The sequence below is a fragment of the Ctenopharyngodon idella genome, chromosome 2 (assembly GCF_019924925.1).
Source record: "Ctenopharyngodon idella isolate HZGC_01 chromosome 2, HZGC01, whole genome shotgun sequence".
Taxonomy (NCBI): domain Eukaryota; kingdom Metazoa; phylum Chordata; class Actinopteri; order Cypriniformes; family Xenocyprididae; genus Ctenopharyngodon; species Ctenopharyngodon idella.
Genome location: NC_067221.1, coordinates 11519126 through 11538271, shown reverse-complemented (window position 1 = coordinate 11538271; position 19146 = coordinate 11519126). Strand labels below are relative to the sequence as shown.

General features: G+C 36.3%; 1 protein-coding gene across 1 annotated transcript; it reads left to right on the top strand.

The window, feature by feature from the left end:
• The first annotated feature begins 782 nt into the window (after window positions 1-782).
• htr5aa (5-hydroxytryptamine (serotonin) receptor 5A, genome duplicate a) lies at window positions 783-13173 on the top strand. Its single transcript, XM_051868065.1, has 3 exons — window positions 783-913; window positions 7042-7814; window positions 10977-13173. The coding sequence occupies exons 2-3, from the start codon at window positions 7116-7118 to the stop codon at window positions 11310-11312; spliced, it is 1035 nt and encodes a 344-aa protein (XP_051724025.1). The 5' UTR covers window positions 783-913; window positions 7042-7115; the 3' UTR covers window positions 11313-13173.
• Window positions 13174-19146: the final 5973 nt, after the last annotated feature.

Here is a 19146-nt window from a genome sequence, read left to right as displayed (position 1 = left end):
ATATTATGTCCACAAAAATAATTATAAAGAAAGAATAAATTAAAAATTAAACCTTTTATTTTGATGTATGCACTGGCTGGCTGTTGACATGTCAGAAGACATCATCATTCATAAAGAAAATTAAAAGAAAAATATCTATAAAATAGAAGTGGATTGTTGTTGGTATATTAAGAAAAATTGCTTATGTTGATATAATGTGTAAATAAATAAGGTTACAATATCAACATTTGCCAGGACAAGTATTTGTCTTTTTTTCTGCTCACAGTTTTCTTTGTCAGTCCAAAACCAATAAGTCAGCTAAGATCTATTCTGAATTCATTCATTCATTCTCTCTTTCTGTACAAGTGGCTTTATTTGTGAGGGACACTTTTGTGAAAGAAAAAAAAAGTCTTAAAGAATATATAATATACCACACTGCAAGGACATTTGAGCAAAATTATACATTGCCGTAGATATAATAACAATGTGATGGTTAGGTTTAGAAGCAGGGTAAATATAATGAAGCCTATAAGAAAAACATTTATTAGTAGTGCTATTCAGCTTCATAGCTTCAAGTCTGTGTAGGCTACTTGTTCGTTTGCCTTTCACAGATTGAAATAGCTGCCTCCGAGAATGTAATTTCTCCTTTGTAAAGACTGCAGAAATCTACAATCATGAAAAATGAAGGAAACATGGTACAATGAAAGAGCAGACGAGAAAACAGCTCGGTTGTCTTTGTCACTGGGATGTGATGTGGTAACACTGTTCTTAACCTTGTATTAATGTGGTCTGCGCCGAGGTGGCGACTTGAGAAACTGCAGTAGCGCGGTCACTCCTCTCTTGCACGAGATCCAGAGACTGACACTCAGGATATTGTTTTCTACCGACTGAGGTGATACTGCCTTCGCTGAAGCAAAAGTGTTGTTTCCTAAAGGTAAGTGGGAAGGGGAGAAAAACAATAAACTGTTGTGGTGAAATGCCGTGAATATACGCGCTTGTGGAAATCTTGCAGAGCAACGTTATGTAGGCTACCAATGATTGATGCTTCGCTTAGATATAATGGTTGAAGTAATATGAATGTCACGTGGAAGTTATAGTCTTTCTAATTCATTAGTTGGCTAAATTGAATTGTATTACGAAATTATATTACGAACCACCTATACGACTTTACTCGAACACTTTGTGGAACTTAATTGTCATCTTAAATGTCTTAAAATCCTTTAAGTAGCCACCAATGAAAAGACAGTGGTCAAGTAAAAAAATATCTATACATTTATTTATAGCCTATTTGTTTAGGGCAAGGTCCCATTTAATATTCATAATTTCTTTGCACGAACCAATTTTGTGAATGACATGAAATATTGATACAGTGTTTCTGTGAGTCGTGCGATGTGCAGAATTCTGATTTTTTGCATGTGCTTACATCGTATCTGCATATGTTAATTTTATGGCATCTTGACAAGTAGCCTAACACTGATGCTCAGCAGCAGCATATGTAAATCAATGCACAAAAGTAGGCTACCTTCACTGAGCAGTTCAGTGCATACTGTACCTTTTGATGCTGTACTTTGGCTAGATGATGGATTTAAAATGTAGAGATGCACTCCTAATGCAAATTAAAAAGTTTTTTTAAATGAACTACTTTTGAGAAACAACATTCAAATGTAGCATACACTCTTCAAAACAATGGTTCTCTATCGGCATTGGTGGTTCCTATTCTAAAACTTTCCATTCCACAAAAGGTTCTTTATAGTGGAAAAAGTGGGAAAACAATTTTTTAAATGTCCTTCACACTAAGAAAAACATAAAGGGTACCTATAATGCCCCTTTTACAAGATGTAATATAAATCTTAGTTGTCCCCAGAATGTGTCTGTGAAGTTTCAGTTCAAAATACCCCACAGATCATTTATTATAGCTTGTCAAATTTGCCCTTATTTGGGTGTGAGCAAAAACAAACCGTTTATGTGTGTGTCCCTTTAAATGCAAATGAGCAGCCGCTTTCCAAAAGAGGGTGGGGCTTTAACAGCTCATGCTTCAGTTGCTCAACAACAACAAAGCTGGAGAATCTCACACACAGCCAAAATGACAATTGTCAGTAACAGTGTTCAACCTTACAATGTTCAAACTGGAGTCGGACACTGATGGAGAGATTCAGGAAGAAGTTACGACTTTTAGAATGCAACTTATCGACTAGCATGTGCCGTTATGTTAATCTTTTATGCAAATCCAGCATTGAATTGTTTGTGAAGCAGTCCGGCTTAAAATGACGGCATGGTAATATCACTCTACTACAACAATTCTTGCTCTTCTCTAAAGCAGCCCAACATGGCCTTGCCCCCTTTGTTTTGTGTTATTGGGGGCAGGGTGTATGTAAATTTTGGGTTAGTGATGTCACCAGCCCAGGAAGAAACTCGTTGTAGTCCCAGCCAGCAGTTTGTTTTAGTCCATAAACAGCGAATTCTTTAAAAGAAAATATCTTCCTTTGCATTGAACTTTGAGCGTCATAACTTTGCAGACGTAGTTTATGTTCTAACAGCAACATTACACACTAACTAAAGTTAAAAAATGTGAAATCATAATCAACCACCCCTTTAAGAACTGTTCACTGAAAAATTCTTTGGGAAACCAAAAATGGTTCTTCTATACCATCGCTACGAAAACCCTCTTTTTGGAACTTTTATTCTTAAGAGTGTACATTCCGAAAAAAGCTGATTTATTCGACATGGAATGGGTCATCTCCTCATAGCTGCCATATTGAGATCACATGACCAGCGGTGTCATGCAACTGAGTTAATAATAATAATAATATCAGCAATACTGTTTTCTTTAGTGCTTTAAGCCAGTGTTTATAGCTAATGCTTTATGAAGATTAAACAGAAAAGTGCATGTAAACAAAACAGCAAATCAAACAATAACAAATACAATGTACATACTACAGACACAACACAGAACTGAACTGAACTTAGACAACACAGCATGTGCACAATTCACCAGACAGTCCAGACAGAATGAGTACGAGTGGAAATACAAAAAGTCCAAACAAGCATTCCCTGCTGGAGTGATTAAACAAACTGTGACGACCCGCAGCTCTCACGCCACAGATCAAGGAAAAAAATGAATCCACCACACAAGCGACCACAGGGAAGAACTCATGGCCATACAATCACAGTGCAGTGCAGCAGCCAGACCTCCTGAACCACCAACAATGCACAAAAATTAATTGGGATTGAATCCAAGCATGTCTGTCATATAGATGTGTAGTGTGAGACAGAAAAAACATGAAGTGGCTAAACAAACTTCATGCATCAACAGCAATAGGTGTCATAAAAAGTTCAAAACCACTGGTACTATGTTAAAACTTACTGAGTGCACCTTGAAAAGTGAGAACTAAAGAAGTACTGTAGGTTTGGCGTGTATGCATATAACAACAACAACCAAAATTTGTAATTTCTAAATAGTTAACAAGTACTTGCCAAAACAGTGTGAAGAAGGAGCATCGTGTTACTGAGCTGTACTGTTAAATGAACACTTGTCACCTATTTGAAGGAATCCGCTGTGAAGAGAAGTGCCAGTGTGATTAGGATGAGCCCTCCGACTCTGCACTGCTTTAACTGCCATTAAAGTAATGATTCAAAGATGAGGGCATTAGCTATGTGAGAGCGGATGACACATCTGTTGGATGTCTCATATTTGATTAAAGGAAATTATGTGGTTTATGAAAGTCTTAACTTCCCACACATGCATATAATTTCTAAAAGACTGTCTAATAGAAGAGTGTGACACTAAAGGCCAATTCACATGCACTGCACCGACAGACAGCAACAGACCCTTCGTCAGGTTTTGTCTGATCACTGTTCTGTCATCATTGCTTTGTTTTTGCTTAGATTTATGTAACTTTATTACTTTGAGTTTGATGAACTTAAACCATTTAAGGCAATCGGTTTCCTCAAAACATTTAAGTAGCCATATAGTTGTTAAGACTTAGTTAGATTTGTTACCTGAATTCAAACTGAATGAGTGAAATAAACTTAAAATCTTTATGTTAAGTTTACTCAAATGATTGACTAAACCAACACTAAAATTTACAAACAAATTCTGGAAATGTTGAGACGTTTTTTAAATTTGAATAAATGAAAACTATAAGACTTTCAAATCACATGAGCCAATATTTTATTCACAATAGAACATAGATAACATAACAAATGTTTAAACTGAGAAATTTTACACTTTTATCCACTAAATGAGCTCATTTCAAATTTGATGCCTGCTACAGGTCTCAAAAAAGTTGGCACGGGGGCAACAAATGGTTGAAAAAGCAGGAAATTCGGGTTGTAAGTGAATTTAACTTAATGTAAAAGAGTTTACAGTACTCATACTTATTGGTTTTAAAACTTAAATGGTTTAAGGCAATCGGTTTCCTCAGATGGTTTTAGTTACCTTAACTTATTAGGTTTTACAGTGCCCTGTCAACATTGGTCAGCTCTCATTTTTGCCAATCGAACATTTTCAATCAGTATTTTTGGGGTCTTGGAATGTCTGAGAAGTGACGTACTGTAATCTGGTGAGTGTCGGTGTCTGTCGGTGCACTGTGAATTGGCCTTATAGAGCTGATGTTTAATTTAGGCCATAGACCAAACATTTATTATTGACATATTTTGCATGCACGTTCAAGCTCGAGGTGTTCTGAATATTTTAATGTTTCACATACATCAAGCATATATTATCCATTACTTACCCTTAAGGCATGAGAAGACCAAAGCTATTTTGGTCACCAATCTGCCTATATTTCACCTCTTCTGTTTGAGTCTGACATGTTTATTATTTCTGCTTATGAATTTCCCAAAGCCATACATGAATGCTTAATCAGTTTGGCCAGCGTTCACACAGACATTGTTCGAAAGCTCAGATACATTTTCGAACAAACGCTACTTGAACAGATTCCAGTGGCAGATTCATTATGGAGTCACAAAGCATATTGAAACTAGTGTCATGAAGGAATACTTGTTTTAAAATATCGTTGTAAGCACCTGTAGTAAAATATGGATTTAAGCTTTTTGCTCACATTAAATATGAATAAATTATCAAAGACTTCATTAGATTTTGCTCCCAGCAAGATGCATATCAAAATGCAAATACTTTGATCATTAAAATAGAGCAGTTGAAGTAAGGATCAGTTAAGAGTCCACAATCCACCCAGAATCCAATTTGTGAAGGAGAAGTGTAACAAGCAATGCTGTATTTTACATCTAATTATCAGCACAAATGGTTGCACAAGATAGTATGTTTCTGAAGCTTCAGACTGAAGAAGATATGACACTTCTTATACTGATCATGGGCAGATGGAGAAAAATCTATTAGATCTTTCTTCACTGAGAAAATAACTATTTAACCATCATTATAGCACCATGGTTGTGCCTCTCTGTCATTGGGATATAATGTCTTTAGCAAGGTGAAGTATTACACATTTGCTTGTCAGCAACTTTGACAGGTTTCCACAATGAATATTCCTTATTTTACCATTTCAAAGTCAGCCCTGCCACACCAGAGATGGCGAATGGCATATTTCCTCTGGCATGTCATTTCAGCTAAAAATACTGCTCACACATCAGATTTTTATTACACAATGTCAACTGACACGAAACTGTGGTAAATGTCTTTTTCTGGGTCATCTAGATGTGGTAAGACTAGAAATAATATTTATTACACAGCTTTCTGGAATATTCTGATTGGATTCAAGATGTCCTCACTGCAGCCTGTAGTGCGATGATATGGGATACTGGGGCAGTTGTAGCCTAATGAGTCTGACTTGTAACCCGAAGGTCACGGGTTTGAGTCTCAGTACCGGCAGGAAATGTAGGTGGGGAAAGTGAATGAACAGCGCTCTCTTCCACTCTCACTGTGCGCCGCACACCCTACTGCTCCGGGTGCGTGTTCACGGTGTGTGTTCAATATTCACTGCTATGTGTGTGCACTTGGATGGGTGAAATGCAAAGCACAAATTCCAAGTATGGGACACCATACTTGGCTACACTTCACTTCACTTAAAGGTGCGTTCATGGCACGCCATGTCGTAATTATGTAATTACGAGATTTCAACTTGTAAAAAGTCCTCGTAGAGCTTGTAAGACGGGAATTTTCTGAGAGTTCCTACTTGTACCACATGACCGCTGTACTACCTGACTGCTGCAGATTCATTTTGGCATTGATAGTTTTTTCTTTGGCTGCATCCGAAATCACGTACTTCCCTACTATATAGTAGGCAAAAAACAGTATGTGACAAAATATGTCCAAATTCACATTACTCATAAAAGAGTAGGCAAAAAGTACCCGGATGACCTACTACTTCCGGCGAGATTCTGAAGTGTGCATACGATGGACACTTTTCTATCCCATGAGGCCACGGGAGAGCATTTGTGAATGGCAGTGACGCTGGTAGTAGGTCACGTGATAAGGGCAACATAGCGAATGTAGTATGTCCAGATTACATTCATACTAGAACATATTTTTTAGCTGCCGTGAAGTAATTGCTTATTCAAAATAAGTGCCTACTCAAGACGATTTTAGACGCAGCCATAAAAAACGCATAATTCCCAATATAATGTCACATGTTGTCATCCTGAGACTACTGTAATTACGCCATGGCGTGAATGCAACATAAATCCAATAGCCTACGTAATGGACGCATGATTTATTTCCCCCAAACCAGGTTAAGGTTAGGGCATACAGTAGCTGTAGTAGGGTAGATTTAGGGGTTACTATTGTAGCATTTGGCAATCAGCATTGTGACTGAAATGAGTAATGAAATATTTAGAGACTGAGCTGAACTAGTTTAGGGGGAAAATGGGGCCGTTCAAACACAGAAAGCATTTCTGTGTTCCACTGCGCTATTTTTCCATTGTTTTTCTACATAAACATGATGGACGGATGAGTTTGACTGTTGTCTTTCGCAGCATCTCACAAATGACACAGCACCTAGTTTTTAAAGTTAAAAGAAATTCATATTTTAAAAATGGTTTTCCATTCCATTTTTTACAATGTCCATTTTTTCACCTTTTCTACAGCTGTTGCAGTCCAGTGAAATTCTTTCTCAGTATTTTGTAAGTGGCATAAAGTGGACAAAAGAGCACTCAACAACATGGCTGACGTCAGCCAGAACAGCTCTTTTAATCAAAGCTCAGAATATGGAAATATCTACAGGCCACAGACAGTGTTCAGCGTCTTGACATTCACCCTGCTGGCAATGCTTGTGGTGGCTACATTTTTCTGGAACATGCTCGTCCTAGTCACAATTCTCAGAGTCAGAACATTCCACCGTGTGCCCCACAACCTGGTGGCCTCCATGGCCATATCTGATGTTATGGTGGCTGCTTTGGTGATGCCTCTCAGTCTTGTTCATGAGCTCAACGGTCGGCGATGGAAGTTGGGCCGCGCTCTCTGCCAAGTCTGGATATCTTTCGACGTCCTGTGCTGTACGGCCAGCATTTGGAACGTGACCGCAATAGCCCTTGACCGTTACTGGTCCATAACACGCCACCTGGAGTACACGCTGAAAACCCGAAAAAAGATCTCCAATGGGATGATTGGCTTGACCTGGCTGCTTTCGTCTGTTATTTCCCTCTCCCCTCTGTTTGGTTGGGGTGAGACGTATTCAGAGGTGGACATGGAGTGCCAGGTGAGCCAGGAGCCGTCTTACACCATCTTTTCCACATTCGGGGCCTTCTATCTGCCTCTCTGTGTTGTGCTATTTGTCTACTGGAAGATATACAAAGCTGCTAAATTCCGTATTGGATCAAAGAGGACCAACACCATCACTCCAGTTGCGGAGGCTGGAGAGGTATAAATGATACTGTATGTTGTGATATGCTTTTTCTTTATGCAGCAACATTTTAGGATCTTTATCCTGCACACACCAATGTACTGGCATTTTAATTTTGCACAGACTAATTTCTTTCTTAATATTTTGAAATTGCAGAACGTATTCTATTGATTCAGATCAGACTGTTCATATTCCACTTTTCATTATTCTACTGAACGTTACTAGACAGCAATTCAATAGACAATTGAACCTGAATGGCCTATTAGCTTGCTCTATTACCTTGAAAAGCACGGTATAATCTCTGAGCATGTCACAACACTTTAGCAAATAGTAATCCTGACACCTTCCTTAGATAAGTTCCACATTATTTTCCATTCTATTACCATGCTGTTCTACTTCATTGGGTTTAGGAGAGATTGCCAAAGGTTTGACATGGAAACTGTTAAGGGTTTAAAAGCTTATGCTTAAATGGTTATTTTCATGGCCATCCCAGTACTGCAGAAGTTCTATGCATTTTTACATTATGTTACCTAGTACCTAGTACATGAATGCATGAGCGGGGTCAACATGTCCTGCATTGGATTCAGTGGTTTTCTTTGTTTTTATCTGTTTCTCATTAAAATCAAATCATTTAAGAATTTGATTATACATACACTATTCAAAAATCTGGGATCAGTAAGAGTTAATACTTTTATTCAGCAAGGATGTATTAAATTGATTAAATGCTGTTCTTTTGAACTTTCTATTCATCAAAGAATCCCCAAAAAATGTATAATGCTTCCACAAAAATATTAAAGGGTAAGATCACCCAGAAATGAAAATTCTGTCATTAATTACTCACCTTCATGTCGTTCCAAACCTGTAAGACTTTTGTTCATCTTCGGAACACAAATGAAGATCTTTCTGGTGAAATCTGAGAGCTTTCTGTCCCTCCATACACAACTAAAACTTTGACGCTCCAAAAAGTTCATAAAGAGATTGTAAAACTAATCCATGCATTGAGCGGTTTAGTCCAAATTTTCTGAAGAAACACGATCGCTTTATATGATAAACAGATTGAATTTAGGCTTTTATTCACATATAAACATTCATCAATGCACACATCAGTTGTGGTAAACGAAAGCTCAAGCATGTTTGCTTGACATGAGAGAACCAATGAGGTTCATTCTCGTCTGCCACGCAGAACGCTTGAGCTTCCGGAAGAGGTTTGTTCTCGCGCATCAAGCAGGTTTGTTTGAGCATCTGTTTATGTTTGCTAATCAATGTTTATATGTGAATAAAAGCTTAAATTTAATCTGTTGATCATATAAAGCAATGGAGTCTCTTTAGAAAAATTGGACTAAACCACTCAATTCACATGGATGAGTTTTATCTTTTTTATGAACTTTGTGACGCGTCAAAGTGGTAGTCGTGTATGTCAGTGGAAGGACAGAAAGCTCTCAGATTTCATCAAAAAGATCTTCATTTGTCTTCCAAAGATGAACAAATGTCTAATGGGTTTGGAACGACACAAGGGTGAGTAAATGATGACAGAATTTTCATTTTTGGGTGAACTAATGAATATTTCACAATATTACTGCATACAGTTGCATGCAAAAGTATGGAAACCACTTGCAGAATCTGTGAAAATGTGATTTTTTAACAAAATAAGAGAGATCATACAAAATGCATGTTATTTTTTATTTAGTATTGTCCTGAGTAAGATATTTTACATAAAAGATGTTTACATACAAAAAAATAGCTGAATTTATTAAAATGGCCCAGTTCAAATATGTGAACCATTGATTTTTAATACTGTGTGTGGTTACCTGGATGGATCATCACAAACAAGTGACTCATAAACAACCATCACAAAACATAAAAACAGTCGTTTTTGTTTTGTGATGGTTGTTCATGAGTCGCTTGTTTGTTCTGAGCAGTTAAATTGCCCAATGTTCTTCAGAAAAATCCTCCAGGTCCTGCAGATTCTTCAGTTTTCAAGCATTTTTTGCATATTTGAACCCTTTCCAGTAGTGACTGTATGCTTTTGAGATCCATCTTTTCACACTGAGGACAACTGAGGGACTCAAACACAACTATTAAAAAAGGTTCACAACTCTTAAACAGGAATGTTTCACTAATGTTCCAGGAGGAAACACGATGCATTAAGAGCTGGTGGGTGAAAACTTTTTGAATTTGAATTTATTACTTAATTTGTCTTCTGGGAAACATGCAAGTATCTTCTGTTGCTTCCAAAGGGCAGTACTAAATGAAAAAAAAAAAAAAAAAAAAGATATTTCAACAAAATAAGAAAAATTTGGACATCATCCTGTTCAAACGTTTTCACCCCCCGGGTCTTAATGCTTTGTGTTTCCTTCTGGAGCATCAGTGAATGTTTGAACCTTTTTTAATAGTTGTGTTTGAGTCCCTCAATTGTCCTCAGTGTGAAAAGATGGCTCTCAGTCACTGCTGGAAAGGGTTCAAATATGCAAAAAAAAACCCTTGAAAACTGAAGAATCTGCAGGACCTGGAGGATTTTTCTGAAGAATGTTGGGCAGTTTAACTGTTCAGGACAAACAAGTGACTCATGAACAACCATCACAAAACAAAAAAATGGTTGTAGATCATCCAGGTAACCACACACAGTATTAAGAACCAATGGTTCCCAAACTTTTGAACGGGGTCATTTTAATAAATTCATCTTTTTCTTTTTTTTTTTTTTTGTCTTGTGGACTATATGTAAACATCTTTTATGTAAAATATCTTATTTAGGACAGTACTAAATAAAAAATAACATGCATTTTGTATTATCTCTCTTATTATTATTTTTTTTTTTTACAAGTATTCACATTTTCACAGATTCTGCAAGTGGTTCCCATACTTTTGCATGCAACTGTATCTTCTGTATTTTGATTAATAAAAAAAAATGCAGCCTTGGTGATCATAAGAGACTTCTTTTATTCATTAAAAAATCTTACTGACTCCAGACCTTTGAACATTAGTGTAATTATTTTATATATAAATTCCATTGCTAATGCTCACATATAAGGTCTATGAGGAATACATGAAATGTTGATTATCATATTGAATTATTTTATTAAAAAACTTGGTTTAAAACTGCTGTGGTTTATTTGATCATAATCTATGCTTCTGACTGATCCACCCACAGCAGTAACACTCAAGACACATCTGTTCCCTCAGGTAAAAGAGGCCTCCAGGCAACAGCCTCAGATGGTGTTCACTGTCCGCCATGCCACTGTGACATTTCAGACCGACAGTGAGACGTGGCGAGAACAGAAGGAGAAGCGAGCGGCTCTGATGGTGGGCATCCTCATCGGAGTGTTCGTCCTGTGCTGGATCCCTTTCTTCCTCACTGAGCTCATCACTCCGCTGTGCTCCTGTCACATTCCTCCGATATGGAAGAGTGTCTTCCTCTGGCTGGGTTACTCCAACTCCTTTTTCAACCCGCTCATTTACACAGCCTTCAACAAGAACTATAATAACGCTTTCAGGAATCTCTTCTCCCGCCAGCGTTGAGAGATATAGCGGAAATCTTGGCCTCGCCACAAATGCCATTTTAAACCATCCTTAAGATTTGGGGAAGTGTGGTTATCTGAGCTCTTCAAAAAGCACAGATTCACAAACGGAATGATGTCTGGGTTTTTACTGCCAAGAAAAGTGATCATTTGACCCAGTGTCTAGTGAAGAACACTCAGCAAAAATGTCAATCTGTTCCCTGTATTAAATGAATATAGACCACTTTTGGCATTCAGTTTACATTTAGCCTACAGTATGATGTGAGATTTATTTGTTTCAACTGAACTAATTTTTTTAACATTATGTGGCTTCTTCAGTAGAATGAGTGTAAACTGAGCATCTTGATAACACTTTTTTTGAGAGAAATTTATACTTTTATTCAGCAAGGCTGCATTAAATCAAAAGTGACAGTAAAGACATTTAATTATACAAAAGGTTACGAGTGTGATAATGCGTTTATACAACAGTTTGACGGCACAAGTGAGTAAATAAATAAGAGATAACTACAGAATATCTTTAAAACCCTCTTTTGTGCAGAAATATTTCCTTCCACCGCGGATTCAAATCTGAAGCTGACAGTTTGCCCAAGGCTCCATTACTAATTTTAAAACTAATTCCCTCCATTGAAACTCATTGTATTTTTGTACAGTAATATTGAGAAAGAAAGAGAGAGATCGCCTGAGCAAGCATTACCTGTGTCTGATATAACATTCATTCTTCAGGTCGATGTCCACAATATTATATCCATTATAAAAATCCGTTTGAATGTCCGATGAGGAAAGCGATCTTTGTATTTGTCCTTTTTACAGTTAAGGGAATTTTCCATAACAGCGCTAAAACAACGTCCTTTGTTTACAAAAGTCCCTTTTAATTTAAAAGTCTCTAGGGACTGACTCATTCACTCCACTTGTAAATTTTGCCGCCATCTAATGGCGTATTGATGTAACTTTCACTCAATCCATATTACGCACTAATGGGTTCTTTCTCAATACCAAATACAACATATTATTTTATATAAAATAATATTTATTGAACAACAATATTTACATTAACAACAATAGCCATTTTAAATGACAATAGAGTACCTCAGGGATGACGTGTTTTTGTAGGCCAACCCGGAAGTTAGCGGCGTACAGGTTCCCTTGATCGAAAGCCTATGCATTTTTCCCATTGGAAAATCGCAAAAAATAAGCTCTGTGTTTAACAAAGGGTTATGACACTTACACGTTTTGTCTATCAAGATAATCTTTACAAGTTAACACAACATTTATACATTTTGAAGCCTAAATAAAGTCGTCAGATAACAGTAGGCTATAAACGGACTACAGCACACCATGGTCGCGGATCAACGCACCACCACCAAGCTTCCTCAAACTTTATTTAAAAAACAACTTTATTTAAAAACATGCTCGCTGATTATGATCTGTGCTGTATATGAATACTTATCCACTTTTTCATGAGAAATGCTGTCCAAATGTCCTGTTTGTCATGATGACGTCTAAAGTCCCCGCCAAAGGAAGTAGTCCATTTTAGCAACTTGTTAGCAACTGCCGTTTTTAAGACACAATAAAGTTTTAAAAAAGCGGGTTATAACTGGTGTGTTTTATGTCATAGATCAAAACGTGAAAATATTTAGAGGCTTGTTAACCACAGACCTTATTTCAGGCGATTTAGCAAAAACCAATTCAAAAACTAGCGTGGAAAACGGATCTGAAATGGAGCGCCATTTTCGGGACATTGTAAAACTCTAACGTGAACGCTTAGCGTGGCTTAGTTTACTAAGACAGTGTTATTAACAGACCAAACTAAGTAAACATCATAAAGTATACTATGTACAGAAAAGCAGATGAGCCCAGAATTTGAACGCAACACGTTTAATTACACGTTGTGTTTTCCTCCCATAGAAAACCGTTATAAAGAAAACGCTTAACGTCATTTAATGTAGCCTAAGTGATATATTAAAAGATCAAATTCTGCAAACACCAATTTTTCTGTACAGTATAGTGTTTACTAAGTTTGGTCTTTAATGTCACTGTCTGTCTTAGTACATTAAGCCACGTTAAGCATTTTCTTTATGGGAGGAAAATGCTTATGTGTAATTAAATGTGTTGCATTCATATTCTGGGCTCATCTGCTTTTCTGTACATAGTTTATTAGTACTGAGTTTGGTCTGTTAATAACACTGTCTTAGTAAATTAAGCCACGTTGTTTTTTCACGTTAAGCGTTTTTAGAACAGCTTAGAAACACATGGTGAAAGTGAAACTCAATGAAAATAAACAACTTGACCAAAATGTGGCTTTGTCATTTGTATTTATTTATTACAGATTCATAATTTCTGATCCGCTTGAATATGTAAGTGCTCACGCCATGAATAATGTACGAAAACACGTTTAGAAATGTTATTTGTGATATAGCTTGTTGCGATAATACAGACTGATTAAGACTCCACAATATGAGCTGCATTACAGAGGGTCATGCTGTTAATGTTATCCCTTAATTCTTTAACAAGAAATTAGGGCGATGTGATGACATGCTAGCTGAGATCAATCTATATTGTGTTCATTATTTTATCGGGCAGATATATCGGTGCTTAGTCATTAAAAACTGCAATAGAGAAATCACTTGGTCTTGTGTGGTGGTAAGATAGAAGGCGGCAGTATGATTTCTATGCGTGTGTCTGTGTCGTGTCGTGTCCTGGCTACAAGACTGAGCGCTCAAATGAGCACAAGAGATTCAAATATTAGTCCATTTATTCTAAGCAAGTGCAAGCAGCTCTTAAAAAAAATAACGTAAAAACAGTCGTTTTTTTTCATCTGGTAATTTGTATTTGTTGTCATTGTACGCTCCTGAGCGTGTCCTAAAACATGGCGGCGACTACACAGAATCTTTTTTTGTTGTTGTTTTTTCACATTGAATTAGGAAGTTGTACGGGATATCATCTACTTTAGGAGAGAAAATGACACAGAACTACAGGCAGTAGTTGGTATCCCTTTAGTAACATATCGTTGATGATATAAGCTTTCTCCTATAGATCTGTTTTAGGATTTGGTTACATTTTATGTTACAAGCACATTTTGTGCAGGCCTCCATTTTGCTCATGTTAACCTTTTATGTTATTCATTGTAGATCATTATTACAGTGCAGACATATTCAGACGTAAATGAGTGGTAGCCTACAGATGGTTTGTGTCGCCGTTGTGTGTTAATCTGAAAGATATAGCTTGTTAATATTAATAAACCAAAAAAAAAAAAAAAAGTTTGATCTAATGTTTTTGTTTTGAGTTCATATGGGAATGATATATTACAGCTCCACTGATCATCTTTATGAACTGTTGTTTGATTCTTATGTTCTCATCAATTGACCAAGCCAGAACCTTTCCAACTGTGAAGTGAGTACATGTAATTTAGACTTTGACTGAAGTCATCTCAGCTTTTAAATATTTAAAATGATCAACAGCACTTATTTCCCCTATAATGTCGATGTAAATTATATTGAGCCACTTGACATCTGTGAAGAGCCTGGATTTCCATTCAGTCCCATCCGTGTCTGAAGCTCCCACTTGTATATGAAGTGTTCATTATGAGAGGAAATAGCAATATAAATAGAAGCAATCTTGATTGAAATACTAAAGAACAGATGAAGAGCTGCAGATATATCACCTAATATTTGGGCCTTAAAGAAAATAATTCAGCCGTTGAAAGGATTCAGCTGTATTCAAATCTAACACTATGCTCGCATTCACCTTCAATGAAGATACGACTTCAGACTGTGAGTATTCATATTAAGATGTCTGTGGGAATCAACTGCACCTTATTTTATTTAGCTGTTAGGTTCTATCTTGCTGCACTTAAACATTAGAGAATGTTTTTTGAAACCCATGAATACACAGAGGAGAGATTGACAGACCAAAGGCTCAGTTGGCTGCAAATGGAGCTCTATAGAGTGCTTTTGAGTTTGCAACACACGGTGACAAAAAAAGAGACATTTTCAGGGCTAATTGAAGTGAAGTGTCAGGTAAGAAATTTGTTGGTGGCGTGGGAGACATGAATAATGGATGTGACACCTGCCTAAATGGCACCTTCCCCTTTAGCAGAGATGGAAGGGATAGCAAAACATCTGACTCACTGAGGATATAAACAAATACATGATCCTTTTTTTATTGCAGGTATTCTCACAAACTACATGATGTAATAAATTATGCTAATGAGCGAACACAAGAGATCACAGGTGAAATAATTATTTTATCAGTGTGTGGCTCAAATATTCAAATGCACTCATTATTTTGTACCTGCGGGAAAAAATACAGGCAGATCAGAATGAAATGAGCTGTATGTAAGTATACGGATCTAGTTTTGAAGCAGTGGTGTGGGATAATATTTATTGGTAAATTCCTGTTGCTTTGCCAAGGACAGATGCATCTAAAACATTTGTCTTTTAGATGAGTGACAGAACACACGATTTTAATATCCTTTTCAGAACTCGTGATTTCAGATCAGGGACTCATGGAATTCAGAAATTAACCTTTCATAATGTTCATATTCTTCAGCCTTTAGAAATAAAGAGACAACACAAAGACATGGAAGAAAATGCCTTTGTGGATGGTAACCAGGGAAACGATATCTTCGCCAACAAATATAAAGCATTTTATTGAATGATGAAAAACCGCCACAGATCAGATCCATTCTTTGAAATATCACATCTGACATTCATCTTCACTGCAGTTTATGGGTCGCCGCTTTTTCTGTGGCGCCGATGGCTAAAGGTTTTTAATGGGATCTATAACCTTTATTAAGTGAAAGTCAATAAATTCAGGTCTTGCACATATTTTCTGTGTTCTGCATTGATTTTTTACACAATAAATTGACTGCAGTAAGCTTAAAAAAAAAAATTGAAACAGACTGCAACTGTGTGGTTTATTGCTATAGAAAGCCATTCAATAAAACAGGTATTCAGAAACATTTGAGATTCTTTATTGTCATTCAGCAAGACATGTTTTACATGCAGAGGACTGGAAATGCTCAATAAAAATATCATAGCAATCATAAAGAGCAGAAGTAGTGCAAAAAGCACTTTTTTTTGCAATAAATAAACAACAGTAAATAGGCATCAGGGGATAATTGTTAGAGGGAATGAACTCATGGATCATTTTGTTTCTGAAACAAAACTCATATTCTGTGGTGTTCTATGAGGTTTATGGTTAATCTGGATCTGGTTTGGATTTATATCCCAATAGTTTCAGTTGCATCAGCTGTATGTGTTTGTTATGAAATTTCTGCACTTGAATTGCTGTTCAATTATATTTTGATAAATGCAAACTGAGACATACCAAAGACTATAGATATAGGACATACTTATCTATAGTATATATACTATCTATACAGTATATAATCTATCACAAAAGGTTGTGTATTTCAAAACAGCATTTCGGTCAAGAGGAATCAAGCAATGCAGAAAAAGTTTGCTCTCAATCTAATTGCAATGTCATTAATATATTGCAAAGTGTTATTTCCCTGCAGATATCAAGCAATTAATTTTTCAATTATTATCATATAAGCATTCTTTCACAATTTTTTTGATATTATATAGCTTGATTAATGAGAAAGATTGTCTAGGTTTTAGATTTCAAACAAGAACAATGTAATTGATAAATTTTTACTCCCATCTATTGCTCAACTGTCACTTGATTGAATTTTTAACTACTCTACAGAACTTTAATAAGTTAATGACGTATAATTGTGTGACAATCACAAAATTGATTCCCAACCCATATGTATGATGTACCCATATTATTACAACATGCATAGATTCCCTATCATTAACTTTGACTGGAACATGACCATAAATGTGCAATGGACACATTATTACTATTAAGTTATGTATCTTGGTTTGCTATGTTTTTATTTGCAAGGCCTTTATTAGAACTTCGTTTGGCTGCTGTGTTATGCAAACCTGCCCCCTGGTGTACATACATAGGAAACACATTGCCTGAGGATTAAAGATTCTCTATTGGCCAAGAATAGTTACTGCACAACCAGCAGAGTGGATATGTACAATTCAATATACATTATTGTATAAAGAAAAGCACACATATATGTATTATAATGTTGAAAACAGATTTTGTTCCTACATAAAAAATATTAAGCAGCAAAACTGTTTTCAAAATTGATAAGAAGAAGAAATGTTTTTGAGCAGCAAATCAGCATAATGATTTCTGAAGGATCATTTGACACTGAAAACTGGAGAAATGCCTTAGAAAATATATATAAATCTATTTAGCTAGGTGTTTAAAACCAACAAACAGAATCAAAATAATATATTTACTGAGATATAAGCCTTTTGACAACTTTCCCATAGGACAATCAGCTCCGTTTTTCTGTTGAAACTATTCATTCTAGACATTGAACAGACACATATATAAAATACACATTTTGTATGTTTGATCTCTAAGCATGTTGAACTTCATACACTGAGGGTTGAATATACCAGCATGCCACATGTCATGTAAATATAATCGGCCTGATGCCTCAAAGCTGTGTAATTATCACCTGTTGTCTCCTTTTTGTCCTGGTGAGGGCACACTAGACAGCAAAACAACAGACATTACCTCCATAATATCAAACAATATCACAGACTTAAACAGCTGCTTGTAAGGTAATAATATTGTACGTGCACTTACATGGCATATATTTACTATTTATGTTTGGTAGAGGTATATTTCCTGTTTTTATCTCAGTGAATCCATATAAAGATCTCACAGGGTAATACGAATGGTTACACATCACATGGTCAAATACATCAACATTAAAAGACCTTGACAAACTCTGAAACACATCCAATCGGAAGCATAATTAGATCATTTAATTGACAGCTAGATTCAGTGCAGGGATGGGACCTTGTGACCTGAAAGAATTAGGTTTTGACATCCCTTTACCTGACTGTCTGACACAGCGTGACAGACTGATTAAGACCAATTTTACCCATGTGGTCACATTTGCCACTTGCTTTTCAGGTGTAGCCATCACATCTGTGTACAAGCTTTGATTTCTGGAATATAGACCACATGTTACAATTGGTGTGAAGGTTTTCATTAATTTATAGGCAAACATCCTGAGAAAGATTCAGAATCTTTCATTTTATATCATGAAATGGGCAGTTGATGTCATATTCCACTAAAACAGGATCCTTGGAAAATCTAATCTAGCTCCAGAGCCTCCATCAGCACAAATTAGTCATGATTAAAGGTTAACAGCTAACGAAGGACAGATCAAATCACTTGGCAACACAGCAGAATATAACACACTATGACATGATGAATTAATTCTGATTCAGATTACTCATTGAGAGGTGTTGCTATACCTCTGACGGCCAATAAGTATCCTGACATTTCAAGCAGAATAGTAACCTATATGATGAATTCATTACTGCCAAAAGCCATTTGCTCACACTTTCCATGACAGAGTTGATCTGTTTTGGCTTAGTGAAACAAAAGATGTTAATTCAATATCTTCATTGATTTCAATGAAGACATTCAGATTACAGAATTTGGAAGCACTACCCTTGCACGATACAGCTGCTTTGGTATTGAAATATGATAATATGTTTAATAGTGTTATAGCCTTATTAAGGTGCGGTCACATTGGTGATATTTCAGTGAAATTTCGCAGGCAAAGTAGGTCCATTGTCAATAGTGGTGATGTATAAAACACTGTGAATACATTAATAAATTTCAAACCGTTTTCCATTTAAAGCTGCAGTCCATAACCATTTTTGGTTAAAAATGATCCAAGTACATAACCAGCCAATGTTTAAAACTATCTCCTTACCTTAGCCCGA

Bases quoted from the DNA above. Each gene is read 5' to 3' on its own strand.
- htr5aa (XM_051868065.1), top strand. From the start codon at position 7,116: ATGGCTGACGTCAGCCAGAACAGCTCTTTTAATCAAAGCTCAGAATAT. The intron at 7,815-10,976 runs GTATAAATGATA...CTGTTCCCTCAG, and splicing joins CAGTTGCGGAGGCTGGAGAG to GTAAAAGAGGCCTCCAGGCA.